General features: G+C 42.0%; 1 protein-coding gene and 1 long non-coding RNA gene across 5 annotated transcripts in view; one reads left to right on the top strand and one right to left on the bottom strand.

Moving 5' to 3' along the window:
* Positions 1-916: 916 nt before the first annotated feature.
* The window catches only part of LOC113037946 (CD97 antigen-like), an 83,290-nt gene continuing 64,731 nt past the window's right edge, over positions 917-19,475 (top strand). For all 4 annotated transcript variants that reach the window (XM_026195346.1, XM_026195286.1, XM_026195429.1 and 1 more), the window contains exon 1: positions 917-1,036. In XM_026195346.1, the coding sequence (XP_026051131.1) occupies positions 991-1,036 (46 nt within the window). In that variant the 5' untranslated portion in view covers positions 917-990. The remainder of the gene's footprint in view (positions 1,037-19,475) is intronic.
* On the bottom strand, positions 16,433-17,142 carry LOC113042569 (uncharacterized). The gene is made up of 3 exons (XR_003275596.1): positions 16,939-17,142; positions 16,772-16,837; positions 16,433-16,488 (listed from the first exon to the last, which is right to left on the bottom strand). It is a non-coding gene; the product is annotated as an uncharacterized LOC113042569 (long non-coding RNA).

Genomic DNA, 19,475 nt, shown 5'->3' on the forward strand with positions numbered 1-19,475 from the left:
TCCATTATATGAGTCACAGACAAGAACGGTTTGACCTAAAAATATCAAAATGGGAACTACTGCGGAAACAAAGACACCTACATCTTGAGATAAGCTAAAAATACCAAAATTAAATTTGAAAGTGAACTATTCTTTTAATGCACATTTTCACATATCTTGTCCTGTCTATTGCTATGGTTATCACAATGTAAATTACTATTGCTTTGAGAGTGAACATACATACATATACAGACATCATTCCCGAAACTTTCCAATGTGTGGCCAAAAAAATAAATAAAAAAATGATGCATTTTAAATGGATTATGGACTAGAAAGGTCGCAAAGTTTGCTCATAAACTCTAAAAAGCGGTCACTCTTTGTTTAGAGAGTGTATAAATGTATTATAACATACATCATGCACAAACCAAAGTGGAGTAAACGTGGCAAAGAAAGAGCGCGTGCATTTAGTGTGCATGACTGGCTGAAGACAACAGCTGCGCTTTCTCTCTCTCTCTCTCTCTTTGTCTCTCTCTCTCTCTCTCTTTGTCTCTCTCTCTCTTTCTCTCTGTCTCTCTCTCTCTGTCTCTCTCTCTCTCTCTCTCTCTCTCTCTCTCTCTCTCTCTCCAGGGGGAGTGTCGGCTTCTCTTTCTCCCAGTAGCAGCACACACATCTGAGGAGCGCAGACAGAATAGTGGACGAGTCTAGAGAAGTAAAGAAGATAAAATAGTGGAAACTCTCCAACCGCGTGGATTAAGACAAACAGAGCAGAGCCAAGACTGAAAGAAGAGAAGGTCCCAAGGAGGAATCATCTGGGAAACTGACTGGAAACTTTAGAAAAAGAGACAGAGAACTATTTTAAAAGAGCTCCTTATCAGACAGAGAAGAGCTGAGGAGGAGACCACATTCACTGAAGAGTTCAGTCTTCTCAGGAGCCCTGAAGGATAGAAAGTGAGAGACTGTGAGGGCTTACTTGAAGACAGAAAACAAAGCATAAACAGACTGACAGCAGTTATGGTGTTTCCTAACATGCAGCTGAAGTGGACTCTTCTTCTTTTGGGTGAGTAGGTGTTTGTGTGTCTTGAATATCTTTGAGTTGAAGCTGGACTGGTCATTTGAGCTGTGTGTGTGTGTGTGTGTGTGTGTGTGCGCGTCAAACAATGACTCTATTCTTTGAGCTTTTCTCCGTGATAGCAGACAGACATGGCACATGTTCTTCACATCACTGAATCATAATGAAGAGTCTCTTTCTTAGACAAAACACAGACACCAGAGCACAGATGAGACTGATAAGAAACAGTCTGTTTGTGTGTGTATTGTGGTCACTGGCTCTATAGTGAGTTTATTTATTGGTGGTTATTCAAGGTTATATACTTTTTTGTTAATGTGGGATTTCATTGAAATAGTTCTTAAGGTTATAAAAAAAACATGCTTCTTTTTAAATGTGATTATTTGTATTTGTTTCATTTTAAAATCCTCTTGATAATTTCCATTCTACCACAGGCTGTGTGAAACTTATGACATCACTTCCAGTTTCTTTAATCATATATAACTTATGATTTCACTTTAGACTAGAATAGAATATTTTACACTCTTACAAGTCAAGGTTCCAAAATGTTTTTTTTTTTTTTTTTTTTTTTTTTTTTTCAACCAAATTCAAAGAAGAACCATTTTGCGTTTCCCTCAGAACCTTTCAGTAAACGGTTCCATTTTTTAAGAACATTTGAATAATCTAAATTCAAAGAAAATATTTAGCAATTAAAAGGTTCCAAAAATATCAAAAGTTCTTCAAGCAAACAGATTTTCGACAGCACTTCTCTGTACTTCTCATTGATCAACGTCAGAATGTGGTGCTGTAACGGACAAAGCTTTCTCAACTCTTATGACGGAGCTTCAGTTTCACAAGACCTTGTGAACCTCTTTTTCAAGACCTTTTTTTTTTTTTTTTTTTTTTTTTTCAGCATCCTGCTGAAACAATCTCTGATGCAGAGTAAAATCTGTAGAGCGTTGGTGCTCTGACTTTCATCTGACACTTATTTTTGCACCGTGTTTGTGGGTTGTGATTTGCATATGTAGTAGGGCAGTCTAGGTACCGCCCTATTAAACGTGGTTTTCCACTGAATGACAGGTGTGACAGCTTATTGGCTGCTGCTCCGGGTGTATTTAAGGCGCAGTTTGTCACCTGGGTACGCATCGTATAATCATTGTGTGTGCGCGCAGCTCGCGGGAGGTATGTATCTTGCTGTTTGGCTAACGTTGCTGCTAGTGTCTGTGCACTATTTGAGTGTGTACATTGGTTTATAGCCAGGTTATGGTCACGATTGGTACGACGTTGCTGTTGGGTACCGGCTGTCCTTCACTCAAGTGTGTGCGTGCACTAGAACGCCTGTGTATTTGAAGTTCGCAGAGTACGGATAAAGCTGTGAGTAGCTGAACCTGTGTGTTTGACGATCTATTTCTGGGTATGTATATTTAGTCCTTTTGAGCATTATTGGGGTGGTGTCTTTATTTATTAACTTTTTTTTGTCCATTTTAGTGCCTCTGCTCGTGAGCACTTCGTTATTGTGGACTGCAGGGCAAATGCTCCTTAGACAGTGTCAAGACTGCACTGTTTTGTTCTGCTGCTATTTTTACGACTGTGACTGTATGTGATTATTATCATCCGCTCCTGCTGGTGGCTTAGGTGGAGGGTGGCTAGTCCGAGCTGTCATTTAAGGCAGGATGTACCCTTAACGGTGCCTGCTTCGTTTCATCAGTTGCCACCAGCAACGTGTTTGTTTGGTTTAATGTTGATTTGAGTTTCTTTTTTTTTCTTTTTGCTGAAAGCTCCTTTCAGCTTTAAGTTGTTAACTTGTGTTTTTTTTGTATTTTCTGTGATTTTAATTTGAAGTCTGCTGTTTTCAATTGTGTTGTTTGCTTTATTTATTTTTGGTTTTTTTCTCTTTAACAACTTGCTGCTTTATGGCATGTCTAGGTTCATGAGCTTTTGGTATGAACCTAGTTGAGTATCTCCATCTCTTTGACCCTTGTGGCCAGTGAATTGTCCATTGTTGTTCCCCTTTGTGGTGTGAACTTATTCTATTGCAAGTTGTTAGACTGAATGTGAGTTAAACTAATTGTGTTTTTTTACATTTCCCTTTTTTTTGTTTATTTCAGGAGTTGAAGGCCCCCAGTGAGGGAAGCTAGCTGTCTTGGCCCTGTGGTGGTGGTGTTTCTTTCACCGTGTTTTTGCCATTGATATTTGTGTCTCCCTCACTTAGTGTGTGGTGTGGCGTGAGTGTTTGTGTGGGGCGTATTTGGGTGAGTGGTGTGTCTTCGGGTACTCTCTGTTCAGCTAGCTGCCCTACTGGTAAACCTCAGCCGGAAAGTTTTTTGTTTCTTTTCTTTTTGTTTGGTTAATCTACATTTTAATTAATTATTGTGAAATAAAGGCATTGTTGTATTTATATCCACGTCTCTGGTGTTCAGTGGTAACGAACCTGTGTGCTATTTTGGGTATAAATTTCCCCGTTCACTGAAACGGGGTGGCGTAGTCTGCTCTAATTTTAATTGTATATCAGTGTCAGTTTTTGCCCTTCACCGCCCCGTCACACTTTGGCGTAGTCGGCAGGGTGTTCCACATTTGACCAAGACGTGGGTGTACATACAGTTGTTTTTTTTTTTGTCTTTCTTTATTCTCCTGTTTGAGTATTGCAGGAGTGATCTCTCCTTTGTGAGGTGTGGCAGCAGAACAGCAGTGCACGTCTTGTATTAAACCCAGCCCTGATCGCGGGCCTATTTTCATCTTTCACTGGTAAGTGCTTCTGCAGTTAGAGTATGGAAGAGGAATTACAAGAATTAAGGGATATGATTGCCCAGTTAAGAGCAGACAATGAGAGGTTGCGTCAGGAGCGCATTTCTGTGCCCCTAGGTCCCAGTGACTCCTCTGCTCCTGTTCCTGGGCCATCCATTCCATCACAACCCAGTAATGTTGATGTTATTAGACCAGAACGATTTGTTTTCGTACCACGAGACCGAAAGTGCCCAAAATTTAATGGCAGGGTCGGGCTTAGTATTGAAGAGTGGGTTGAGGAGGCCCAGGCTTGTATGCGTGTCCGTTACCTTTCCGATACAGATAAGGCGTTTTATTTATTTGACCACTTAGAAGGGGAGGCAAGGGAAGAGATAAAGTACCGCCCAGAAGTAGAACGTAAAGACCCAGATCAAATTATTTCGGCTTTGCGGGAATTGTATGGTTGCTCGCAGTCGTATGTTTCTTTGCAGGAGGCCTTTTTCTCAAGAAAGCAGCAGGAGGGTGAGAGCCTGTTGGAGTTCTCCCTTGTCCTGATGGGTCTCCTTGAGCAAGTGAAACAACGATCACCTCATGGTATGCCAAATTCACATGTTTTACTACGGGACCAATTCGTTGAACATGTTTTTGATAGCGCCCTCCGTCGTGAATTAAAGCAGTTGATACGTCGTCAACCTACGTTAACTTTGCTGGAGGTGCGTAGCGAAGCCCTTAGATGGGAGCGGGAGGGTATGCCAGGAAGCACAAGGGCCCGAAGTCATTCTGTTCCATCAGCTCATGGGATTCAATATGGGGTGCAAGGGGACCCATTTGTTGGGGTGAGTAGGTCACCTGGGAATTCGGAGTTGGCCGAGTTGAGGGATATGCTTAAAGGCCAGCAAGCACAGTTGACTAAACTTACACAAAGTTTTGCCCGTTTACAAGCTCCTCCGTTGCGGGGTCAATCTTCCCGTCAGGGACTAGTTATCTGTAGAAGGTGCCAAAAGCCTGGTCATTTTGCCAGAGATTGCGACGAGGAACGTGTCCCTTCTCGCCCTCAGCTCCCCTCACACTCCATCCCGCTAAGAACTGGAGTTAGACAGCCTAGCCCATCAGCAACGTCGGAAAACTAGCCCCCACCGTGCTTCAGGGCCATAGCACGGGTGGGGAGGTAACTGGCTCAAACATCTTAAATATGTCGCATTTAATGTCGTCATGCCCACACCTTGATGTTTTAATTGGCGGAGTTCGAGTGCCCTCTCTGGTTGATACTGGTTCAATGGTAACTACAATTACTGAGAGTTGTTTTCGGAAACATTTCGAACCATGGGGGCAGGATCGACTTAAATCGTGCCAGTGGTTGCAGCTTAGAGCTGCTAATGGTCTTTCAATCCCCTATATTGGTTATATGGAATTGAGCATTGAATTGTGTGGTCAAGTGATTACAGGATGTGGTGTGCTTGTTGTACGGGATCCTCCTGGTGGCTTGTGTACAAGGGTCCCAGGTGTTCTGGGAATGAATGTTCTCAGTCGATGCTACCAGGGGCTTTTTGGACAGCATGGACCGGCCCTGTTTGATTCACTTTCAACCATAGATGTCCCAAATTCTGTTTTTCAGGCACTGCAATATTGCCGTCGAGTTGATAATCAGTCTCCTGTGGTACGTTCAGGAAGAGTTAGAGTGCGAGGGCGGAGACCATGTCGTATCCCAGGTGGCATGGTGAAGTTTGTGGCAGCAACTTGTTCCGAACAATATGTCAAGAGCACTGTTCTTTTTGAACCCCCAGAGTCTGGGTTGCCAGCTGGTCTGTTGGCTTCTCCTGTACTGGTGCAGGTTACACGAGGTACTGTTTATTTACCTGTAGTAAATGTGGGAACCACTGATGTGTTTCTCTATGCTAACACTGTCCTTGGTACACTAAATCATGTTTGTGTGGTTAGTTTGCCATCAGGAGTTAGTGAGGTCCGGTCTGTAGCGGCCACCGTGGGCTCCCCAGATTGTGAAGTGATCTCCGGTGTTAAAGAACAAATTGATGCACTCGACTTGTCGGTGTTGTCAGAAGCAGAACAGGGTCAGGTAAGGGACCTGCTTTACCGGTTCCAGTCTGTGTTTTCCACTCATGAGGGTGATTTAGGATGTACCGGCTTGATCTCACATGACATTCCCCTGCTAGATAGTGTTCCCATCCGGCAGCGGTATAGGCGTATACCTCCTTCAGAATACGAAGTGGTGAAGTCTCACATCAATCAGCTGTTGGAGGCTAACGTTATAAGGGAGAGCTGTAGCCCATATGCATCCCCAATTGTCCTTGTTAAAAAGAAAGACGGTAGTCTGCGGATGTGCGTAGACTACCGTCAGTTGAACGCAAAGACCCGGAAGGACGCCTTTCCTTTGCCACGCATCGAGGAGTCGTTGGACTCTTTGACGGGGGCCTGCTGGTTTTCCACTATGGACTTGGCTAGTGGGTACAATCAGGTCCCCGTCACTGAGAGAGACAAGCCCAAGACCGCATTTTGCACTCCTTTCGGATTGTTCGAATGGAACCGCATGCCCTTTGGGCTTTGCAACGCCCCAAGCACCTTCCAGCGTCTAATGGAACGGATGTTTGGGGACCAGCAGTGTAGGTCTTTACTTCTGTACCTCGATGACATCATAGTCTTCTCTTCCTCGGTGTCGCAGCAGTTAGAGCGGTTGGAGGTAGTTCTAAGTCGTCTAGAACATGAGGGTCTGAAGGCTAAATTGGGTAAATGTGCATTTTTCCAACGTGAAGTAAAGTATTTGGGACATGTTATTTCGTCTCAGGGAGTATCCACGGACCCCAGTAAAATTGAGGCTGTAGTTAACTGGCAACGACCCACCAGTGTGCAGGAGTTGCGTTCATTTTTAGGCTTTGCAAGCTATTATCGCCGCTTTGTCGAGGGGTTCGCAAAATTGGCAGCCCCTCTGCACAAGTTGGTAGCTGAATGGGCTGCTGCTAGGCCTAAAGCAAGAACTGGGCAGGGTTTCTCTAGCGCCTGGACTGAGCAGTACCAGCAGTGCTTTGATGAGCTGAAGAGGAGGCTTACTTCTGCCCCAGTACTCGCCTATGCCAACTTTTCCCTGCCTTTTATCTTGGAGGTAGACGCTAGCCATGGTGGCTTAGGAGCTGTTCTCTCACAGGAACAGGGAGGTAAGGTACGGCCAATTTCTTATGCTAGCCGCAGTCTTAGGCCCACTGAGCGCAACATGTCCAACTACAGCTCCATGAAGCTGGAGTTTTTGGCGCTCAAGTGGGCCTTGACTGAGAAATTTAGGGAGTACTTGTTAGGGCAGAAGTGCATTGTGTACACGGACAACAACCCTCTCAGCCATCTGACCACTGCAAAGCTTGGGGCTACAGAGCAGCGCTGGGCTGCTCAGCTTGCAGCGTTTGATTTTAATATCCGGTATCGGTCAGGGAGGAGTAACCGGAATGCTGATGCCCTTTCCAGACAGGACCCTGCTAGTCATAGTGAGGTGAGAGGTTTGTTACCCGGGACGGAGATTCCAGAGGTCCTGGCACAAGCATCAGGGGCAGATCTAGTGATGCAGGCTACCCAAGCTGTCGTTTCTGTTTTTCCTAGTCTGGTGGGTGACATGAAGGCATTGCAGGAGGCAGATTCGGTGATTGGGGAGATTTTGGTGTTCTGGAGACTGGGAATACTCCCCAGTTTTGAGGAGCGACGCCAGCTGTCCAAAGCTGCCCTAGTCCTACTGCGTCAGTGGGATCGATTGCTGGATAAAGAAGGGGTTCTGCACCGGCGTGTGTTTCGTTCTAACGGTGGTGAAGAAATTCTCCAGGTAGTTTTGCCAGCTGTTTTGCGTAAGGAAGTTTTGACTCAAGTGCACCAGGGGCATGGGCACCAAGGGGTCGAACGGACCACTGAGCTAGTGCAACAGCGTTACTATTGGCCAGGACTGACATCCGATGTAGCCCAGTGGTGTCGGGAGTGCGAAAGGTGTCAGGTCGCCAAGGATACGCAGCCGGTAGCCCGCAGTTTCATGGGTCATCTGTTGGCCTCTAGGCCAAATGAGATCTTGGCCATTGATTTTACACTGCTGGAACCATCTCGCTCAGGGTTGGAAAATGTCTTGGTAATGACCGATGTCTTCACAAAATACACCCTGGCGGTCCCCACTCGGGATCAGCGTGCTGAGACGGTGGCTCGCACGTTGGTGGTGGAGTGGTTCTATAAGTTTGGTGTCCCTGGACGCATTCATTCTGATCAGGGCCGCAGCTTTGAGTCTTCTTTAATACAACAGCTCTGTAGTCTCTATCAGATTGAGAAGTCCCGCACTACCCCATACCACCCAGCAGGTAATGGGCAGTGTGAACGTTTTAACAGGACGCTGCATAATCTCCTGCGCACTTTACCGCTCTCTCGGAAGGCAGATTGGGTCTCTGCTCTCCCTCAGGTACTCTTTTGCTATAACACTACACCTCATCAAGCGACTGGTGAGTCACCTTATTTTCTGATGTTTGGGCAAGAACCAAGGCTCCCTATAGATTTTCTGTTGGGCAGAAGCCAAGAGATGTTGTCTGGTGGTGTGAATGAGTGGGTGTTGGAGCACCAAACCAGGTTACAGGTGGCCTTTGAGGGGGCTCGAGAACATTTGAAGGTGACGGCCGAGCGTCGCAAGAAGCAGCACGACCGGCAAGTACGTGATGAACCATTGGGGGAGGGTCAGTTGGTTTACCTTCGCGATTATGGTGTGAGAGGGCGCCATAAGATCCAGGACCTGTGGAGCCCAGTGGTGTATCAGGTAGTGAGAGCACCTCCGGCAGGTGGGTCAGTGTACACAATTGCACCAGTAGAGAACTTGAGTAAGGTAAAACGGGTTCACCGCTCTTTGTTGAAGACCCGTGTACGAAGAGATCCCCCTGTTATTCCTGCCGATGATCCTGGGGTAGTTGAGGTACCACCATCGGAGGGCTCCCCATTGGAGGAGGTTGATCTGTGGGTTTTGGTACCTGGAACTCCACAGGGGGTTGGTGGGCTAACACTAAGGGACCCAGTGCCTTCACCTGCCCTTGTTACTCGATGTCTAACTGAAAATATTGACTCTATAGCTCCAGCGGCTCCTGGACCACCTGGTGTGGTGCCTCCAGATTTAGAGTCAGTAAGGGAACCTTCACCTGTAGATCAGCCTGGTAATAGTGGGCTTGCCTTGCGGCGGACGAGGCGAGTGAACGCCGGTCATCATTCTAATCGACACCACCTCCCTCATGCAGTGGAAGCAGGGAGGGGTGGTGTTTCCATGGTAGCTCCTGCGTCTAATGCTGTTTCTGCCCTTTTCAGGCCCTGGCACTAAGTCATTCCCTGGCCATTGTGGGGTTTTGTCCATCGTCGGGGCGACGTTGCAAGAGTTAGGGGTAGATTGTAGTAGGGCAGTCTAGGTACCGCCCTATTAAACGTGGTTTTCCACTGAATGACAGGTGTGACAGCTTATTGGCTGCTGCTCCGGGTGTATTTAAGGCGCAGTTTGTCACCTGGGTACGCATCGTATAATCATTGTGTGTGCGCGCAGCTCGCGGGAGGTATGTATCTTGCTGTTTGGCTAACGTTGCTGCTAGTGTCTGTGCACTATTTGAGTGTGTACATTGGTTTATAGCCAGGTTATGGTCACGATTGGTACGACGTTGCTGTTGGGTACCGGCTGTCCTTCACTCAAGTGTGTGCGTGCACTAGAACGCCTGTGTATTTGAAGTTCGCAGAGTACGGATAAAGCTGTGAGTAGCTGAACCTGTGTGTTTGACGATCTATTTCTGGGTATGTATATTTAGTCCTTTTGAGCATTATTGGGGTGGTGTCTTTATTTATTAACTTTTTTTTGTCCATTTTAGTGCCTCTGCTCGTGAGCACTTCGTTATTGTGGACTGCAGGGCAAATGCTCCTTAGACAGTGTCAAGACTGCACTGTTTTGTTCTGCTGCTATTTTTACGACTGTGACTGTATGTGATTATTATCATCCGCTCCTGCTGGTGGCTTAGGTGGAGGGTGGCTAGTCCGAGCTGTCATTTAAGGCAGGATGTACCCTTAACGGTGCCTGCTTCGTTTCATCAGTTGCCACCAGCAACGTGTTTGTTTGGTTTAATGTTGATTTGAGTTTCTTTTTTTTTCTTTTTGCTGAAAGCTCCTTTCAGCTTTAAGTTGTTAACTTGTGTTTTTTTTGTATTTTCTGTGATTTTAATTTGAAGTCTGCTGTTTTCAATTGTGTTGTTTGCTTTATTTATTTTTGGTTTTTTTCTCTTTAACAACTTGCTGCTTTATGGCATGTCTAGGTTCATGAGCTTTTGGTATGAACCTAGTTGAGTATCTCCATCTCTTTGACCCTTGTGGCCAGTGAATTGTCCATTGTTGTTCCCCTTTGTGGTGTGAACTTATTCTATTGCAAGTTGTTAGACTGAATGTGAGTTAAACTAATTGTGTTTTTTTACATTTCCCTTTTTTTTGTTTATTTCAGGAGTTGAAGGCCCCCAGTGAGGGAAGCTAGCTGTCTTGGCCCTGTGGTGGTGGTGTTTCTTTCACCGTGTTTTTGCCATTGATATTTGTGTCTCCCTCACTTAGTGTGTGGTGTGGCGTGAGTGTTTGTGTGGGGCGTATTTGGGTGAGTGGTGTGTCTTCGGGTACTCTCTGTTCAGCTAGCTGCCCTACTGGTAAACCTCAGCCGGAAAGTTTTTTGTTTCTTTTCTTTTTGTTTGGTTAATCTACATTTTAATTAATTATTGTGAAATAAAGGCATTGTTGTATTTATATCCACGTCTCTGGTGTTCAGTGGTAACGAACCTGTGTGCTATTTTGGGTATAAATTTCCCCGTTCACTGAAACGGGGTGGCGTAGTCTGCTCTAATTTTAATTGTATATCAGTGTCAGTTTTTGCCCTTCACCGCCCCGTCACACATACATCATATGTAGCCAACACAACGTAAAAGCTGAAAATCATTCAGAAGAGGAAACATCTGAACAAAGATACTAAATAATGTCTTGATGAAATTATAAGATGCTTGAAAGAAAGTCTTGTGAAATGGTGGAGATAAGTGCAGAACTCTACCTTGAAGTTGCCAACTGTTCCTGTGAAACTGTGGTAAAGTAACCACAGATGATTGAGAACATGATAACTCCAGACCTCACACACATGACCAGCTGACACATGATGCTGAACTAGTTACTCAAATGCCACCTTACTCTTACACTGCAAGTTTTGCTTATACAGACTGGAAAAACAAACACATGAAAGTAACACATCTGACAGTTTTATTAGTACATCACTGAAAAACTAAATTAACCACCAACCGTCAAACTGAAAGCCAAGTATACATTTAAAGGTATGACACAAAACTATCATCAGAGTTCAGAGAGTTGATTTTACACTGATGTAAGATTGAAATAAATATCACAACATTAACCCAAAAGAAATGCATGGCTTGAGGTTCAGTGTTGGGTGGAGAATCGTGCGTCGCATCTATTGCGCTGTGTTAAACTGAAAGACACCATGTGTGAAAAGAAGGTCAAAAAATAGTGTGAAGCGCTCTCTCGTTCTGCAGAAAAACAGATTATTGTGAGAGTTGTGAGAAATGTTAATTCCGTCCGTAGCATCTGCAGTGCTTGCTTCAGCTCGTACGGGACATCTCCAGCGCATCTGTGGTTTCCTGAACACGTACACTATCGTGTTCATTTCTGAGTGTCAGTAGATAAGTGTTTTCTGTATATCTGGAAGTGTTTTGTTTTGCATGCAGACTGCAACACTGTAAAACCCGACAAGTAACTTAACTCAAACCGTTTGAGGAAACCGATTGCCTTAAACCAGTTAAGTACTAGAGCTGTAGTCAAGTCCGGCTTTGTCGAGTCCAAGTCAAGTCCAAGTCCAGGACTAGTCGAGACCGAGTCAAGACCGAGTCCAAAGAGGTTCGAGTCCAAGTCAAGTCCAAGTCCAAAAGTTTCGAGTCCAAGTCCAAGACCGAGTCCACATGAAAGAAAAAAGGGTCCTCTTCAAGACCACATACTTAACTACTGATAATGTTTGTGATGCGATATCTCCTATTCTAAGAAAATCATTTTACATTATTATTTGTAATGATCAAAAAGCATGTGCAAAGTAACAACTCTGTAGGACAGGGGTCTCCAAACTACATCCTGGATGGCCAATGTCCTGAAAAGTTTAGCTCCAACTGGCCTTAAAACACCTGGAAGATTAGTGTGTCTAGTAAGAGCTTGATTAGGTTCAAGTGTGTATAATTAGGGTTGAAGATAACAGGGGCGTTAAACAAGATCCTGGGCCCTATGCATAGGCAGTCCTGATGGGCCCCCATGGCCCCCACCCATGAAAATATCCAGGTAAAAAATATATATTTCAGATTCATACTTTTCAAGGGCCCTCTCTTCCTTTGGGGCCTTGCTAATCAGTACTGGTTTTACCCCCAGTCTGACCCTGGGAGCTAAACTTGGATAAACAAACAAAGTTTGGAACTGTAAGGTCAAATAATTTGTATGTACTTTATTTTTTGTTGACATTATCTCTGTGGTCAAAAATGTATATGACTATGCCTAATTGGCCCAGTGCACAGACACACGCAAAGCTCGGGATATGACAAAGGCGCGCAGCAAGGCTAGAATGGATACGTTTGGCTCTACTGGACATGCGCACATAAATACAGCGACATTTTTGTCATACTGTGCTAGGACTTGCATAGAATTTTAGAATTACAATATTGCGTGGAGCTGTTACTATATGACCTTATCTATGTTGCATGTAAAAATAAAATATGTAATGTAATAATTAGGGTTGTGCCGGAAGCCGAATACCTTATTCGGAATGGCACGGATAATGGCTTAAAAAACGAATAACGCTCAAGGAATAATTCTGCCTGAATACTCGGCTAAAGCTGACAGAGTCTGGTGTTTGCTAGATAACAGGTGAGCCAGGGGATCAGCGCCAGAAGTGAATGAATGTAAACTTTATGAGTGAAAAGAGAGCAAATCAAACACCGCATTGTTGTCGCCTCTGTTTATCTCTCAGAAATCAGAGCGTGGCAAGAGTAATTTTACCTATAATAATACATCATAGCTACACGTTATATTATTTGCATATATTTAAAAGGCAAATATTGAAAGCTTAGGCTACCATGATACGAATGAATGGAATAAGCACAGCGCGCTCACCAATCAAACAGCCGCGCTGCGCGTCTCAGTCTCTCAAAAACCAAATCAGTTCTCTCTCAAGAGTAGGTTAATAATCAGCTTCGATACGGATACATTGTCTACTTGTCCTACATGTTTGCATATTTACCTTTTGCTGGTTTGCGCGGAACACACACATCTGTTTAGTGAAGTTCATTAACATTAAGACTCGCTCAAAGTGTTCTGCGTAATGAGAATGTGTGCATTGAATGGATTCAGTCGTGTTCAAATGATCACTAAACGTTTGTCATGACATCTCTCTGCTTGCATGATAAATATTATTTTAGAAATTAATAATTAATTCAGTTTAACACGACATACTTGTTCAGTGATAACTACGAAAAAATATATAAAAAGTCATAACAGTCTTATCAAGTAACTGTACGATGTTGTATCCGAATGCAGATAGGAAAAATGTTGTGATTGTTACAGATACAAATACTGGCTGTTACATGAAAATGTAAATATGTAATGTCATAATTATAAAGTTTTTAAAATTTACATATGTAATTGTTGTATAAGGCTATACATTAATACGCGTTTATTGATATAAAAAAAGAGGCTATCTGGGTGTAGACGTAAATAAAACACAATCTAACAGGTAGAAAATTAAATTAGAAACATCTAAACTTTTCAGGTCGCAGTAAGTGCACCACTGGTCATGCACATCCTTTCCCGGAACAATACTGAAAGCTAAGGCAAGATGGAGAAACAGCCCAGATAGCAAATGACATGTGGCCCAGTTCTGGCCCACATCTCCCATATTCTTCTGGCCCACATACCGCGCGGAATGACGGCGATGACTCAACCTGAGTCTGGCTGACATATGTCAGCCACAACTGAACCAGATCTGGGCCACATCTCAGAAATGGTGTGGGTGACATCTGGGCCAGATCTGGCCCAGTTTTGTCTGACAGAAGTCAGCCACAACTGTACCAGATCCATGCCGCATCTCACAAATGGCATGGGCGACACCTGGCCCAGATGTCAACCACGCCATTTCTGAGATGTGGCCCAGATCCGTCCCAGTTGTGGCTGACTTCTGGGTTAGATATGGCCCATATGTACCCTTTCTAGACACAAAAGAATATGTAATTCATCCAGAATAAAGAAAACACTCATGTAGTCTAAACTGCTTTATTAAAATATAAAAATTAGACAAATAAATATACATACATGAATACAACTGCATGTATAGATATAAAACAAATACATTTACATTATTACAAAATAAAAAATACAGATAAATATTTATAAATATAGTTAAATACACATTAACATTACATTTACATTTAGCAGACACTTTTATCCAAAGCAACTTACAAATGAGGACAATGGAAGCAATCAAAAATCAACAAAAGAGCAATGATATACAGGTGCTGGTCATATAATTAGAATATCATCAAAAAGTTGATTTATTTCACTAATTCCATTCAAAAAGTGAAACTTGTATATTATATTTATTCATTACACACAGACTGATATATTTCAAATGTTTATTTCTTTTAATTTTGACGTTTATAACTGACAGCTAAGGAAAATCCCAAATTCAGACGCGGCAGAGAGGAGTGAGTATGAGAAACATTCAGATACACAGGCTGATTCAGTCTTCTGAATTGGGAGTAGCGAACATGCATTATAAACTTCTTTCAAATTAGAATCTGTTGGGGAGATAAAATGTGCAAGATAACGTACTAATAAAAACATAAAACAAAAAACATAAAACAAAACAAATGTATCTTTTACTCTCCAGTACTGAAAGCAGAACTGATAAGGGAGCCCTTGATACTGTGACACAGCTCTTTCAAATTAACATTACCTTTTTTGCAGTGGCGGTAGTTTGTATGTCCATCTATAGTTGCCATCATCTAAGGTCTTTTGAGTACTGGTATCATCTGAAGTCCTCACAAGTCCTGCGAGTCCTGTGCTGTGCAGTTTCTAATAACCCTGGGATGGACATTTGCAGAAACAGGAAGGCAAAGGGAGAAAGATTAGCATAGCTGCTGTTCATATCATTTCAGGCAATGTGCACTTTTTACTATTTCATCAATGGAGTACATTGAGGACTATTTTTTATCTAGTAGGTTTAAACTGAAATAATTTTTCTAGATCCCTTAATAAACTTATTATTTGTTGTCTGTTTTTGGGGAACAGACACAGTCTCTATAGAATGGACTGCATATGCCAGAGTAACATTTAATACATTTTAATAAAATTTAACTGGGAGGAACATCATAACTGTAATTTACACAACCATTCAAGAGTTTGGGGTCTGTAAGATATTTTATGCCTTTATAAAAAAATTTCTTATGCTCACCACGGCTCCATTTATTGAATCAAATTACAGTAAAATAGTAACACTGTGACTATTACAATTCAAAACAACTCTTTTCTATGTGAATATTATGTTAAAATGTAATTTATTCCTTTGATCAAAGCTGAATTTTCAGCATCATTACTCCAGTCTTCAGTGACAAATCTTCAGAAATCATTCTAATATGATGATTTACTGCACATTTCTGATTATGATCAATGTTAAAATACAGACGTGCTGAATTTTTTTTTTTGTTGGATTCGTTGTTACATAGACTCCAAACATTTGAATGTTAGTGTTACATGCATCAAATTGTTCAAAATCATCTGTTTCAAATAGTGTTCCTGTAGCTCAACTGGTAGAGCACTGTGTTAGCAAGCAAGCAAGCAAGCGCAAGGTTGGGGGTTCGATTCCCCGGGAACACATGATATGTAAAAATGGATAGCCTGAATGCACTGTAAGTCGCTTTGGATAAAAGCGTCTGCTAAATGCATAAATAAATACAGGTCTTTTGAACTTTGTATTCATCTGTGTATCCTGAAAAATAAAATGCATCACGGTTTCCACAAAAAAAAATGAAGCAGCACAACTGTTTCAACGCTGATAATAAGTTTCTTGAGCAGCAAGTCAGCATTTCTGAGGGATCCATGTGACACTGAAGACTGGAGGAATGATGCTGAAAATACAGCTGCACATCACAGGAATAAATTAGTTTATAATGTATTTACATAGAAAACAGCTATTTTAAATTGTAATAATATTTCACAATATTACTCTTTTTACATATTTTAATCAAATAATTACTACAGAGGTGAGCAGAAGATAATTATTACAAATTGTATCAACTTCAAGCTTTTGAACACTAGTGTACAGTATATTTGAGGTTTGACTTACTGTACTAGTCTTGTGGTCAATAGCATCTTGGAGATGTTGTCTTACAGTAGGTTCACTGCGACTCTGCTGGATGCAGCAGGCCATCAGCACTGAAGAATCTAGGAACAAAACAAGCAATTTGACACAGAGCCAACAATATTTAGTCTGCAGTTCCAGGTTTATTAGATGGAAACAAGCTAGAGCAGTAGACATGCAAAAAATAAATAAATAAAATAACAGATTCATTGCCATATATGTTGTGAAAAAAATGCATATTAGGTTACTTAACCTTTTCAGTGCTTCCTACATCTCTGTCAGCAGCTCCCTTCAGAAATATTGAAATCTTGGACACTCCCTTCTGTTGTAGAAGGATTATTTTGTCACTCTTGAAATCGCAGAACAGTTTTGTTTACCATAAAAGATCAAAACAACTTTAGTTTTCTGCCAATTTTCGCGCTCCTTGATAACGTGACGTCATCGATAAACAGTAAAGTGTAAATGTTAAGGTTAAATAAATTAAGCAATTTCCAATCATCCATTGAAAGATTACCAACAAAACAGTCAAAAGCTATCATCTACAGATGAAGATTTGATTAAAAGCCCAAAATTTCATAAATAAGAGCACAATAGAGTTATCATACCTGACGATACGTCGTCTGAAAACGGTAGAAACGCTAACAGACTTTTTCGAAGACATTAAACCATTCCTATAAAGTAAATAAACAACAGAATCGAGTCAAATACAAGTAAGAGAAGTGTCAAGAACAGTTATAAGTAGTATTTGTGTGATTTTATGGACTTAACTCACCTGAAAACAGTGTAATCAGCGAGAAACGGGTTGTTTCCTCGCGGCATATGCAGTGTTGCGCTCCGTTTCCATGGCAACTCCATCCGGTCCGCGCGCGGCGCACGCCCATGAAACTACGTCACGAATTAAAAGTCACACGCTTACGTTACATAAATAAACATATGAATAAACATATGCCCCTTATTTTTTTTCTGTAAGAGGGGGCGCGGCCATTTGTAAATTTAATGTGTCTGGCTTTCGGTGTCATTCCAGCTATATTAGCTGTACAAACAGCTTGTTTTGCTGTTTACTGTTGCAAACTGCTGTATCTTACCATGTTATTTTTAATGTATTGTCTTAATTATGAACGTACTGGTTTGTAGTGCAAACAGTTTTACCTTTTACTGCACTTTGTTCTTCTTGTTATTTCCCTATAACCATGACCATAAGTCTCACACATTCACATACAATTGCTTGGTGGATAGAATTAGATCACTACATAATTCAAAATGTCATTCAATCATGATATTGGTAATTTAAAATTCATTTTGTAGTTCTATAGCCCAGTGCAAAATGCCAGGCCTGCACATAATATAGGGACAAAGTGGCACTTTTATAGTTTAAGATTTTGTATTGTTGTTTTTACGAACACTCATATATATATATATATATATATATATATATATATCTGTGTGTGTGTGTGTGTGTGTGTGTATAAGGTGCATCTTGAAGAAATGTGAATATCATGAAAAAAGTTACTTTTTTGTAACTTTTTTTATTAAAAAGTGAAATTGTCATATATTCTAAAGATTCATAATTTATTATTATTATTTTTTTTGATGATTAGAGCTTAATTGAATGAATGTAATTATTGCATTTAAAAGTATAAAAAAAGACTTAAACAAATATTATTTAATTATTTAAAATGATTTTTAAAGAAACTTTGTCCTGCGGTGTGACAGTACAGTTGTCACAATGGAGGACTTTTTTTCTTTTTTTTTTTTATCACACCAAAGGACGTTTTAGCCTTTTCTGTCAATTAATGACCTTGCTAATCCAAGCTAACCTGTCATTAGTGGCAAGCAAGACACATTTGCAAAATTTTCTAGGATTATGTAGCTTAACATGCACTTTTTAATAAAAAAAATATATAATTTAGGGGTGTCATATTAATGCACAACAAAGCATAAAAAATTTGTAGTGGTTCCGAAAAAGTTCAAAGGACATGGTGTCACACCAGAGGACATGGTACAAAAATGTAAAAAAATCTAATAACATTGCAGCTTCAAAACAGGTCTGTGTAGGTCAAATAAATGTGTGTATGTATTTATATTACGTGTCCTGAAATATTATGGGCGTCCAGTACTCAAAATAGTTTTAGAACCACTGACTGGTAAAGTAAGGTGATCTGCCAGGACGTGTCTTCAGAAAATGGCACATCTGGTCACCACATACAACAAGCCAGAACTCAACCTAAAACCGGTTTGTCACACACGGGCCAGATCTGGCCCACACACAGCAAGCCACGACTCAAATTAAAGCCGGTTTGTCACACACGGGCCAGATCTGGCCCACACACAGCAAGCCACGACTCAAATTAAAGCCGGTTTGTAGCACACGGGCCAGATCTGGCCCATAAACAGCAAACCACGACTCAAATTAAAGCCGGTTTGTCACACATGGGCCAAATCTGGCCCACACACAGCAAGCCATGACTCAAATTAAAGCCGGTTTGTCGCACACGGGCCAGATCTGGCCCACACACAGCAAGCCACGACTCAAATTAAAGCCGGTTTGTAGCACACGGGCCAGATCTGGCCCATAAACAGCATGCCGCAACTCAAACTAAAACCGGCTTGATGTGTTTGGGCCAGAGATGGCCCATATAACCTCTGCCGCTGCCAGAACTGAGCCAGATGTGCCATAGTTGGCCCAGATGAGGCCCGGATATGTATGCTATCTGGGAGATGATCATAGTTGTACAAGGATAGCCATTTTTTAAATGAATCTATTAGCAGAGCTACTACAAGGGATGTTTAGTGCTGGAAATCCATTTATTCTTTGCTGAAACTTCTGCGTCATCATGGAGAGCGGGTCATGGTTGCCCAGCAACAGCAGACGCGACTGGAGCGCAAGCGCAGATTACAGAGTGCTTTGGAAATAAGGAGAGCGGCGCGCCTAGCGTTTTCCACACTTTTTCAGACGCGACATCATGCAAATGTGGTTTTGTTTTGAAGGAGAAATTTTTGATTTTATTTTTTTGCTGGACTCGGTCGAGATCAACTAGAAGACTTGGCGAGTCCAATGGCCAAGTCCGAGACAAGTCCGAGTGCAAATTCAACGAGTCCGAGACAAGTCCGAGACGACAGAAAAATGTCTCGAGTCCGGACTCGAGTCCAAGACCGGACTCGAGTACTACAGCCCTATTAAGTACTCTGAACCTAATTCAGTTGAGTTCACTGAAAGATATACATTGCAATTAAGTAATTAAGTGATTAATTGAGTGATAATTGTGAATTAGTGATGAACACCTGCTGTTAACAAACAGAATCAATGAA

Source organism: Carassius auratus, chromosome 1 (assembly GCF_003368295.1).
Source record: "Carassius auratus strain Wakin chromosome 1, ASM336829v1, whole genome shotgun sequence".
Taxonomy (NCBI): domain Eukaryota; kingdom Metazoa; phylum Chordata; class Actinopteri; order Cypriniformes; family Cyprinidae; genus Carassius; species Carassius auratus.